At 33.2% G+C, this 13,322-nt stretch overlaps 1 protein-coding gene across 8 annotated transcripts in view; it reads left to right on the top strand.

Annotated features, from left to right (window-relative positions):
• The window catches only part of LOC112459399 (octopamine receptor beta-3R-like), an 89,170-nt gene extending 80,460 nt beyond the window's left edge, over positions 1–8,710 (top strand). For all 8 annotated transcript variants that reach the window (XM_025023474.1, XM_025023467.1, XM_025023473.1 and 5 more), the window contains 2 exons: positions 717–828; positions 4,275–8,710. In XM_025023474.1, coding sequence (XP_024879242.1) covers positions 717–828; positions 4,275–4,488 — 326 coding nt within the window. In that variant the 3' untranslated portion in view covers positions 4,489–8,710. The remainder of the gene's footprint in view (positions 1–716; positions 829–4,274) is intronic.
• The last annotated feature ends 4,612 nt before the right edge of the window (positions 8,711–13,322 follow it).

The following is a 13,322-nucleotide window of genomic DNA, read 5'->3' as shown; positions in this document are numbered from 1 at the left end:
AACTTTATAATTTTTGAAATTAAAATCACTAAAGTAGAAAAAAGAAAAAAGAAAGAATTAATTACAAAAAAAAAAGAGAAATTAATTACACAAATTAATAATCTAATATGAGCTTCCGTTTAATTTCGAGTAATCAATAATCAATTTGATTTCGCCAAATTGCAGAACAAATGAGGTCGTTACGAATACACATGACTAATTAAAGGTTGAAAGTTATGTGTGTAACTGAATCTCATTAACACGACAATGGATTTCTATAGAAAAATACTTATAACATTGCATATCATGTTAGAAGAACCATTAATATGTTAATATTATCGTTAGAACGGCATGTCCGGCGCGAATCTAGTTTATATTTTGCAGTGGTAATTATATATATAAACAACGTTGTTCCCATCGAATTTGAATTATAATTTACCAATTCAACGCGTGCGATAGAAACGTATAATACGTTAATACTCATGCTTCACACTTCACCGATAAATCTACGTTATATCTACAGAGCGGGAAAATTTAATGCATAATTACAGATATAATAATTATTCCATAAAAGACTGTGATATTTCATCCAACATAGGTTTTTTTCTTAAATCTATTTTCATATAAGATACATTTAAACTTATTGAAAGATCCTTATTTGACTGAACTATAACTAAAATAATAAACTGCTCAAAAAATTAGCATTACGACATAATTTGGCTATTTTTGTGTTTCAGGCACTTCGATACGACAGCAAACGAAAAGTTGGCGAGCCGAACATAAAGCTGCGAGAACACTCGGTATAATTATGGGGGCGTTTCTTCTCTGTTGGTTACCGTTCTTCCTCTGGTAAGTATCAATTTTGAAAAAAATTCAATAACATTTATGGAAATTTTTACGGAATCTTTATCGAGAATCAGAAGATTTTTAAATAATTTTATTCAAATTTTATTTTATTAAATTAAGAGACGTTTCTCGATAAAAAAAGAAGAAAAGATCAATATTCAAATCAAGTAAAAAAAAAGAGGAACAAGTTTTTGATTTAGTTGTTTGTTTTAAATCTCATTAATCTAAAGAAAAAAAATGGAATTAATTCAATTTAAATATTCCTAAATTAAAAATTTTTAAGTATTGGTCTCCTAATATCAAGTTAATAGTAAATCTGAAGTGTCTATTTTAATCTTTTCAAATACATATATTAAAAAGTAATAAGATTTTTATGAAAAATTTATTTAATATTTTAAACTTTCCAATTGTGTATATACTGAATAAACAGATCTCTAATGATGCCTCGAATTCCTTTAAAAGAAAGAACGCAGCGAAGCGCAAAATCTCATCGAACAAAATAGTTTTAGTGGAGATTTTCACTTGGCGACTTTGCTTCGTAGAAATGTTGCTGTAGGATTTTTCGAATTAACGTCAAGAAAAAGAGACAAAAAGAAAAAGAGAGATAGCGAGAGAAGGAAGAAGACAGAGAGAGAGAGGGGGAGAGGGAGAGGGAGAGAGAGACAGCTTTGCTGATGCCGAATGTTCAAAGTTAGCGGAGGAAGAGACAGTCTCGTCTGCCCCATGTTTTATTAATGCAAGCTCGGAAAGTGCATCTCTATGGAGTTTGCCGAGGGCTTACCCTACTCTCTCCGCAAGCTTGCTCGCAGTTTGACTATTTGCTTGACTAAGCGTCGCGACCGTAGCGGAATATGAAGATCTCTCTTAGGGAGACTCGAGAGACGGAAAAAAATCCTTAGCTTGTCTCGGAGCGTTTCTGCTTTAAAATTCAAAATAGATAATGCAAAAATACAGGAGACAGACACCGCGCGGTCTGTGCGAATAGATTGAATAGGTGTCTCGGAGGCTTGTTTGCCTGAGGTGCAAACCCCTTTAGGCATGCAATGATTATACTTGATGTGGTCACTTACCACTTAGATGAGTTTAGTCCCCAGACTTCGCAGTAAAATAATTTAGGATCACTTGGAAACAAGAATAAAAGATATATTAGTTTAAAATAGAATAAGTAAAAGTACTTTAAATTTAAGTGACTACGGAAAATTCGTCGTTTATAGACTAGCTTCTCAGAATTACCTACCATTAAAATTAGATCAGATTGATAAGATTTAATGAATTTTATAGATAGCCAGATGGTTATAAAATTATATTTTACGATAAAATTAGCAAAATTATATAAATAATTCTACCTCTGTACAATTGCATATAAAATCTCATTTTATTTTATTGTTTTAATACTACCCATTACAATGGTTCTCGTTAAATGCGTAATATTAGCCTGGCAATAGAATTCTGCACGAAAATTTCGTTAAACAGCGAATGACGAATAAATATTCCGAATAAAGTTCCGCCGGAAAATGAGCTCTCTATGGAAATAGAGCGAAGCAATGCAGAGATATGTGGACGTATACGACGGAACATCCTCGATTTTGCAACTCGGTTTTTATTCATGCAAATGCACAAAGCGCATCACTCTACTGACCTAAAAGCTCGCGTTAGTTTCGAAGTTCGGCCATTTTTCGAATCGCGTTATCGACTTTTGTACGTGATCGGCTCTCTCTTAACGCATGAATAATTTGACGTTATTCCTTTTTCAGAAAATGTCCGAATATGTTGATTAGTAGGTCCTCTTTAATTCCCCTTTTCACATTTATGATTATTTAAATTCTTTTGTATCGAATCTCGTTAATCTGCTAATATTTGTACATCTTTATTTTATTGAGTGCCCGATATATACTTATTGTTTTTTTTCCTACACGTGACATGTGTTTCGCGTGGCGTACAACATAGAAATAACAATAGAGATATATTGGAAAACAATACGGGGCGGGATAAATCCGTAGGAGCGGATATATAGTTGTATAAAAGAGATCAACTGCGGTTTGAAAGTCCAATTTGTTTGATTGATGTCGGTGGCTTTATAATTTTCGTCAAACGGAGATAACTGTAACCACAAAGCCACGTCGATCCATTTAATATGGCGCTATTTCGGTATCGCGATCGATGCTTCGTGCATTAATGATATGATTATGTGATTGAAAATATGCTCGCATTACATTCTTACCATGATTTCGATTTATGTATTAGAATATCCAGCTAATCAGGCAATGACGTAACATAAACTTTCTGATATACGTGGAATTAATTTTTTCTTAGAGAAAAGCGCGTAAAACATTCGTTATATAAAATAATTTTAAATGTATTTATTATTTTCTGTTTGTATTTCATTAATTTAATTGTAAAATAAATTGGAAACAACTACATTGAAATATACAAGCACCATTCTTCTCAATTTAGACCGGTAACTGACGTGATAACTCCGGGAGTTGCCGGAATAATTAGAACAGTTTCTGTTTAGAGCTATACCTCCGGACATCTGCCTCGTTAAACAAAACTCTCAGAATTTATGCTGTATTTTTGCGAGCGTAATAACGTCTGTAAATCGCAGGAAATTTCAAATTTTGTTGCAAAATTATGAGCGCCGCGCGTGCTGAATTCCAAACATGAATCTTATTTTCACGTCGATTTTATTCACCCACGTAGAAAAGGCAATATTGAAATATTGATTTGAAATCTGCGCATAATGCAGCAGACGCATTTATATGCAAAATACTCAACGCAGATCCTTGTAGAAAAATACACGAGGCGCGCGTAGAGAAAACTCGTTTTCCCCGGATGTAGTTTTGGCATGAAACAAATCCCATAAATATCTGGATGTTATATGTATCTATATTCGCATTTTCAAGATATGCGGCCTCTTGACCTTATTCCCTACAGATTTACAGTCCTCTTACCGTCTCGATTATTAATGTTACCACGGTATTCCCAAAACGCTTTCTTCTTTGTGAGAAAATCGTCTTTAACGATTTACGTTATTGTGTTATTGCGTGTATAGTATTATGTTTCTTAGGTGAAAGTAAAGGACTGATGCCTTTTTGTGTAACAGATCAATGAAAGAATAGAGATAGAATGAATAGAGATAATATGAATCATCTATATTAATCTTCTTTTATAAAACTTACAAAACTAAAACTTACTCATTTCATCTATATTTTTCAGATAAATTATTCGTATTATACAGTATTTTAAGAAATGTGTTAAATTACATTCTGATTTCTTAAAATATAATTCTAAATTTAATTTTCTAAAATATGAATGTGTAAGACAAATCGGAAATAATTTTTTTTCGTAACTTTATAATAGTTAGTGTTAAAAAATAAATTTAACAACTAACTTCCTCGATTAGCTTCAAATGTAGAAAAAAGTGAGTTTTTTTGTTTATTATTCTTCAGGTATCTGACGACGTCATTGTGCGGCGAGGCCTGTTATACCCCGGATACGGTGGTATCGGTGCTTTTCTGGATAGGTTACTTCAACAGCGCCCTGAACCCGCTCATCTATGCGTACTTCAACCGCGATTTCCGTGACGCCTTCAAGGATACCCTAAAGAGCGCCTTGCCCTGCTGCGCCGGACACTGCTGGAAGACACCCTCGCAATTCGTGTAGTTCGACACAACTCCGAAAAATCCGCCCTCGAAAGGCGAGTTCAAAGTCCTTTTTTTTTCTCTCCAACCAAAATCTCCAGCCAAAACGAAATCGAGCCGCTTTGTTCCAGCGATTTATGGACGTCAATCGACGCTGTTCGCAATTAACCCTTATTGCTCGGATATATTTACTTCGCACGTCACTTATTCGCAATTTCGTGCGTGTAGCACACGGTGTTAATCATTACATTGATTGTCAATCATCATATAATACGCACCTTGTAGATTCTTCCCATCTGACCAACATGTATAACAATTTCTGTTTTAATGAGATATGTTACATATAAATTGTATCTTTTAAATAATATTTATATAATTGTAACAAAAAAGCAATAAATTATGCAACGAATTACGAACAGGATTTGAAATTTTCAATCTGTAAAATTATCTTAAAACAGTTGTTTTGAAATATTTATTTGAGAGATTATGACTTGAAATTTTTAACTTTATGACTTACTGGAACTTTTATGTCTCCGTAATTAAATTAAAAAAATAAGAATATTAAATATGTTACTTCTAAACTAGAATTGCACATATTAAGATGGAATAAAAATTTGTATTAAATCTAAAGGGTTAATCGCGAATTAGCGGTCTTTGAAGTGTGAGTTCCTATCAAATACTACCATAGTCATCGTTCGAGCGACGATCGACTGCGCGTAATTGCCTTCCACGTAATCGCATCCCAAAATACATCCAGTAATGTGTAATCCATATGTGCTATCATATCGCCTCGAGAGGCACGCGACAAACGCTTTCGAGAGATTCAAGATCAAAATTAATGCTTTCCAAGAGCGGAGTCATTAAAACGGGTATTAGCGAATATAATCGATGCTATTACTGAACGATTATCATCGATATGCTTCGATCTACGTGACGATTGTGAGGCTGAAAACCTGGAATCTTCTTTCGGCGTCGACGACGAAAAGGAATCCACCGAATATCATATATAATTTAAAAAATTTTTAGAAAATTTACAACAGCGGTTATTAATTTGCGAATATTTGCAGAAAATTAACGAAAGAGAAAAAGTGTTCTATATATGGAAGTTTTCTGAATATATGCTAATAATTTTCTCTATTTGAAAGCAAGATATTTGCGTAAGCCATTAAACAGTCAACGTTCGCGCAAGGAGAGCGACGCCGGAAGTTTACACGGAATGCGGATATATAGTATAGTACGTGCAAGACACGAGGGGATGAAAGAGGAGTTAATCTGTGTTTACTCTGTACATACGTCGAGACGGTCGGCTAGCGCTAATTAGATGTAATTATTAGCGCACACCGGCATACGCGAGGCTGTATCATATATATAACACAAGATACTTATTAACGTTACGCGAGGCCGTATGTAACATTATCGTAATCACGAAACAATAACGCCGCGATGGATCAACACGCAGGATAAGAAGACACCCATCGCGTGCGCCATTTTGCCTGTATAAATGTACCATAATAGCAATAACCAGAGGCGGATTGTAAATATTATAATAACGGAAGCGTGAGTGGCTCGTTGTTTTTGTAAGTATAATAATAAATATAACATGTATTGGCATCGAGTTCTGTGTGTTTTACGTGTTGCTTGCGTGTACATGATAGGAAATTTGAGCCGAGAATACACCGTAGGGTGACATAATTAAATAGTCAACTCATATATACTTTTATTTCTTCGAATAATAAGATTGAATTTTTTATTCGAGTCAAGGGACATAGAGAGGACTTTACTAAATTTTATTAATATAATTCGTTTTATATTATTAGCGCATGTTTATTCTTCAAAGAAGTAAAGATATATATTTAGATAGAAGATAGATTATTTATGTCATCCTAGTATATATGTATCTGTAGAGGTATTCCGTATTTTGTTCGAGTACTCTCTTTCAGTATCTTCCAATCATGGGGAAAATATCGCTTGCAATAATTACAGCAACAAATATTGATGTAACTCTGTATACTTCTGGTAATCGAAAATCGTAGTATCTTTCTTGACCCATATTCTATAAAGTGAAAATAAAGAGAACACACGTAAAATAATAAATGAGTAAAAGGCTTGATTTTTATAAAATCGAAATATAACGAACTGGAGACCAATTATATTGAAAATAACAATTTCAGTTAACGGACTAAAGAACAAAAAAAAAAAAAGAACAAAAACGTTACGGTTTATATTTAGAAGTTGTTATTTTTCATGACGGCTCATGCACCTTTAGTTCGATATATTTCAACTTTATTATTTTATTATATACAGTTTGACTGCGCGCGATATTATTTTCAATAAGACACCGACAAATGCAATGTCGCAATGTTAACGCAGTACGGAATACCTTTTCTGCATCAATGTGACGGCCCACTTAATCGACCGTCTCTACCTGCTTCTGGATAATCATTCCAGAGAGAGAGAAAGAGAGAGTAAATGAGTGACAGAGTGAATAAAAGAGAGAGAGAGAGAGAGAGAGAGAGAAAGGGAGACACGTGCGCAGTTACGCGGACCGTCCGAGTAAAGACACTAATTAGCGTAATTCCCCAGTAGGCACGGCTTTTCCGTGTATCCTGGAATTTCTGACAAATCATCTTTTTTACGTTTCCTTAATGAAACTCGCCGTACACGGAAATCAAGTTGCTCTGCAATAGCTTTAAATCGCAGACCCTTTGAATTCGCCATCGAATTCGCCTCCGTCGTTCGTAAATATGTGAGTTCGCCAAAGTTAAAGAAAAAACTCGACGAGAACACGTTAGAGACCGTCAGGATGCAACGATGTAGCGAAAGATCACCGAAAGACTATTACAACTAGGATACAGAAATTTAAATAAAATGCGGAGATTAAAATACTTGCTCGGATTTGTGAAGGAATTTACGAATTATGAGATAGATAAAAAGATGGTTTTAAATTGCTCTTTGTTGGAGACATCGTCCTTTTTGCAATCCTCTGAAACGGAATCTGACGAATCCAGAACTGAATACGCTGCAAAAGACGCGCCGCACAGATCTTCTTTTTCATTTTGAACGAAATGTTCGTTCGTGCAGAAAGAATTTTACAGATCTCACAGCTTATACGAGAAGGAAAAACAGAATTCTAAAAGAAAGATTAAATCGTCGGAGGGATTATATGTTGCACATATATCATTATTTTTTTTACGATTCTTTTTCTTTTTACGTACTTTACAATGTTCCAAGTTTTGACAAAATTTGTCAAAGTATATTGAATCGGTGTCTCGCGTATCTTTTCGCAGCTTGGTTTCGTTCGGACACCGCTTTTACGGCCGATTCAGTAAAATTATCGAGCAGCATCTCGATGTACCTCGAATTGTTAATTAATCCTATATCCGTTACAGTCAGTCGCGATAATAACGAGACATGTTCCGAGCGCTGAACATATGCAGATATCGGACTAAACTGTGCGCGTACGTCGTCATTGTAGAGTTGATAAAAAAAAAGGAATTATGTTGCAGAGAGGCAATTAGGGATGTCAATAATATCGCCGCGAGCGCACTTTTGTTCCAGATCGTCGATTATATGGAACGGTTTTTAATTGACTTATTCATTCGGCGGCGTTTTTCCTCCACGAATATGAAACCATGTCGGAAACGTAATCGTTAGACATGCGAGGAAAGGAAAGAAAAAAAAACAAAAATTGACAACTTCGGAAATTAAAAAGTTGCCGTTAACAGGAGATCAACAAGTTCTTGCACTAACATTAAATAAAGATAAATAATGTTTGTTGGTATAATTGGTCATTATTATAACACAACTAATTAATAGTAAGAAGACGAATTTTAACTTTAAGTCAGACTAAGAATATATTTTTAATTTGCGTACTGACGTCCCTAATTGTGATAACAATTTCTTTAATTTAAACGGTCTATGTAATATTGACCTCTATTATGGCAACTAAAAAGCAAATTATGATACGCATCCAAATACGAACTTGAGGCAAGTGTGGCGGGTTCTTCTGACAAAAGTGTTCCTTTCTCGACACATCGACACGAGTATTATTTTTCTATGTATATGTTGTGATTAATTGTTGTTGTCGAGGCGTTTAAATACACATTTCATCGGGCTTCCTTTCAAGTAAGTTTTGGCTGGTCGTAATGTACAAAAAAAGAAAACAAGAAAAGAAACATACCAAATGGAAATATCAAAATAGCAAAATAATTTTGTAAAAATATCAAAGCACAGTACTAAAAAATAAGGTATCAAAAATTTAACATTTATTATTTGCTAAGTTAAATCTGCCATTCATAAAAAAAAATAATATATAGAAAAAGATAAGTCGAGTAATAGTTCAACCTTTATTGGATCGTTCTTCCTTTCGACATAAAGTAACTTGACGTTGATTAACGAAAGAATTCTCGATTAATCATTTCCAGAGATAAAACATTTCCAGATATGTTCTTTTATCAGCGATATTATGCCATAGAATATAAGATAGAGCGACGACATTTCGACCAGCGAAATACTCAATTGGTATATACCGCTTGTTCGTGCGAACGCGCAAATGTTGTATCCGACAATCCCGAGATGACGTGAACAAAATTTCATCCCATTGAAGAAACAACGGTTTAACTTAAGTCACGCTGTACACAGGGCCTAATAAACAAAGCGTAGCGTTTAAAAGAGAGATTCTAGCGACTCACTGCAAATGGCAATTATAAGGCGGTTATAGACGTTTAAAAAGTGTCTAGCGGCAGATCAGACACACGCAGCAAGTGCGAATGTAAGACCGCACGATGAAAGGACTGATATGTAGATATCAATGTAAATTGCGAGAACAACAAGAACAAGAAATGGGAACGAGAGTGTGAGAGAAAGACAGCGGCTATAATAAGTGAATTGAGTCGGGGTAAAATTGACTCGACTGAAACTTTTTGCGCTATCTATCGCTTTTAGTATGTATAATATATTTAATAATTAATCTGACGTACTTATATAAGTTTTTAAAGTACGTACCTGTATTTTTATTTTTCTGCAAAATTTATATTCTTCATTTTTCCTATATAAAAGACAGTTTTCTATAATATTTTTCAGAAAAGTATAGTTTTCTATCAAAACTATACGGACTGAAAGTAAACATTTATCCTTTCCGTCTATAGCATGTAATTTTGCGAGTCAATTTTATTCGATTCGATGATAACTAATTGGAGAGAATGAGAGAAAATGAGAGAGAATGAGAGAGAGAGGGAGAGAGAGAAAAAGAGAAGGAAAAAGAGGAGAAAATAAAAGATATTATATTACGAAAGGCACGACATAAAATCCTTGTCATTCGTTCTTCAATCTATCTTGTGACATTTCCCGTGTCAATATTTTATGAGTCTCTGCATTTTATGCGGCGAATTAATTTAGAGCGACGACATTGTCGCGATGGTCGGGATTGTTTGCGGTTAACCGAGGGTGGAAAACAGCATGATTGATCGATAGTCTAATAGACTGTAACGATCAAGAGATATTCCACGTTTCCTTTTTCGGTATTTTTCATTAAATCCTCAATATTGAAAATTATTATTATTATCGTTATTATTATCATTGTTTTCGCTAATAATATTTGCTTCAAATTATCAATATTACATTCTGATATGTTTGTAACTTGCTTCTATCGTTATAAAATGTTTTCTCCCGCCAATAAATAAATAAATGAAAACAAAATAAATAAAAAAAGCAAAAGTAATGTAGAAATGCAGCGAATGAACAACGGATAAAAATAATAAATCTAAAAATGTAGCAATCTAGAAAAGTTCATCTCTTTCCGCAACGATGTTCAAAGAACTAAACGAATCTACTGATAATGAGAATAATTTCGTACAATATTATTCGCAACTCGTGATTTTATTTCCGCTCAACTTGCATGTAGAGAGACACGGAAAAGAGAGAGGAAAGTATTTTATAATTCCACCACAATTTCTTTTAATATATGCATTTATATTTATTTCTCTCGTATTTCATTTCATATACCTGATTTATTTCCTGATATCTAATTCCTTCGCAAATTTTACACAGACAAATTATATTTTACGGATTTTACCTACGCAGGATAGATATATCTGATAATAAAATTGATGAAATAAGGATTATCATAACATCGAAAATTTATTAAAATTTCATGAATATTCATTTCATTGTATCCTAATCATGCATAAAATCAAGGTAGAAAAGCAAATAGAACAAATAACAATCTTTCTTTTGTTTATTGAGAATTCGTTTCACTCGGCAAATATGAATAGTAATATTCCGCTATTAAATTATACACATTCACTGTTACATTTCTTTCATTATTATATGCAGTTATAATATTTTCTTTTGCGGATACACATTATTAGATTCACGCTGGCCGGTATCAAATCCCGTGCTGAATTTCATCTCATGGGAATAACAATTGCATCTGGTAAAATCGTGATCAACGATGACGAATTGCGTATAAAGCAACTGACAGACAGCGCCCGTTAAAGAAAATGGTGCGCAAAAATGGGAGGCGAGAGACGCGATTTCACCAGAGTAACCACCAATACTTGTGTCGTTTCGCGTCGACAGACGTGTCTGACAGCCGAGAAAAGACGTCCCCTTATTCCTCTGCTTTGTATTCGACCCTTGTCGCCAAGTCACGGGATATACACGTACATATATTGCACGTAGGAATTACGAAAGAATAAGAAAAATATTTTTCCCGCTGCCTTAAGAGCAACTAAGAAAAGGCATTCCCATAAGCCGACCCTTGTCTGTCTTCCCACGTGAAATTTTCCACATGTGCACAGAAAAATATTTTGCAATTTCTACATAAATGTAAAAAAATATTTTCTTTATTTCTATATTTTGTTAATATTTTATGGATTAATTTAAAATTTAGATTTCATATCGTTAATTTTATAGATTAATTTAAAATTTAGATTTGAAAGGAGAACGTCAAGAAAATATATGTATTTCTATGAAAAGTTTTGTCAGTGAAAAATAAGGATCAGCAGCGAGGAAAAAATATACCGAAAAATGTAGAGAGAAAAATATAGATAAAAAAAATATAAAGAAAAAACAGAGACAAATTTACAGAAAAAAATGTATAAAAATGAAGTAAAGAAAAATGTAAAGAAAAATATTTAGAAAAAATAGAAATAAAGAACATAAAGATAAAAAGCATTTAAAAAATGTACAGAAATATACACGCAAAAATATTCGAAATCGACAATGAAGCATATTTAACATATTTAACATAAGTATAGTAAAATTAACGTTAAGTTACATTTAAGTAAGAAACCAAAACAGATATAATTAATTAATCAGATTAAGATGACGTTATACTTCTATAAAATAAAATTGTACTTTTATAAAATAACAGAATTTTGTTAAAAGTGTAGCCACAAACTGAAATTGATGCTCGCGTTCTTTTATACATTGTAAGTTATTTCTCGGTTACGATAAAAATTTTCCTATAACATATTAATAGCTTTTCTCTTTTTCCTCTTGTTTTCCGTTTTTATTAATCTCGTTTAAACTCGTTACACAACCGTTGCATGCCGTGGGCTTTTACGGTAATTCGCAGTCATATCATATCGAGGAATCGCGTATAATTTTGCCTTACAAATCGGAGATAAAACAGCAACTTTATTTACCACGTGAACTACAGGAGTACGATTCTGCGTTACATCAGACTGATTGCTCTCCCGGAAGCACGCCACAATCTTTCCGTAACAAATCTTACTAAGGTAACGAACAATGAAGCGGGATATCCATTGTCGTAAGAAAGAGAAGGAAGAAAATGAAAGAGCAGAGTTTATCACGCGCTTCGGATGTTGCGACGTGCATTCTACTTACAAGAAATCCTATGTTCTCTTTCTTCTATAGAATTTTATTTTTTCTTTATTCAATGCAACGTAAAATGTATGCAACGCAGCACTCGAGAATGAACATTTGAGAAATGACAGTTTCCGCGTGATAAATACTTGGCAAGAAAAAATTATTAGCCTTACAAGTGATTGTATGCGTACGAGCGCAATGTAACAAAATAAAATCAATAGCATAACATCGAAAGATTTAAAATACTAACTCAAATTCTCTTTAAATTATTTTTAAATTCTTAATAAAATAAAACAATCTCCCACAAATATGTAATATAAGTATAGTCATCAATTATTGTACACACAATAATCTCTTATAATTTTTTATTCTTATCTAATAATTTATATTTTTATTGTTCCTTTAATTTACAATCTCTTTCTTACATGTGTTAATCTTTACTTATTATTTTTTTTAATATCAAGATAGAATTCTTAAATTAATATTGGCACTAAAAAAGCAGTCTGTTTTTTTTACGCACTACTCAGTATATTGCGGTAGCCGTAAATATACCGTAGAGACAATGCCGTAAAGACAATAGTAAAATGTGCAGTACACTTTACAACTCTGTTGAACATCCCCCGTTCTTATCCTCCGCCCCAATAAAACATTTCTATAAACCACAATGTTTTCTATCTCCATTTAGAAATGTCTAAAGCGTAACGCGCGGGTGTAATCATGCTTATGGCGAAGGAGAACATGATGCATCGCAAACGATATGATGTTGCTGTTGTGCGCAACGTGGAACTCCCTTAATGAAATACACTTCGATACGATGCAGATAATAATTCACGTAAGTAACTTGAAAGCCTCGACAAATGGAAAAGTGAATTTTTAATGATAAAATAACTTCATAACTATTATATCAGTTAATTTTATTTATTTTAATTTTCTGACAAGTATAATATTAAACGGACAGTTATTATTTTTGTTTCTTGATAAGTGCTAAAAATACTCGTTAAATATTTATACATACATAGATAT

The sequence above is a fragment of the Temnothorax curvispinosus genome, unplaced genomic scaffold (genome assembly GCF_003070985.1).
Source record: "Temnothorax curvispinosus isolate PA1 unplaced genomic scaffold, ASM307098v1 QBEX01009828.1, whole genome shotgun sequence".
In the NCBI taxonomy this organism is placed as follows: Eukaryota; Metazoa; Arthropoda; class Insecta; order Hymenoptera; family Formicidae; genus Temnothorax; species Temnothorax curvispinosus.
This window is presented reverse-complemented; position numbering and strand designations above follow the sequence as displayed.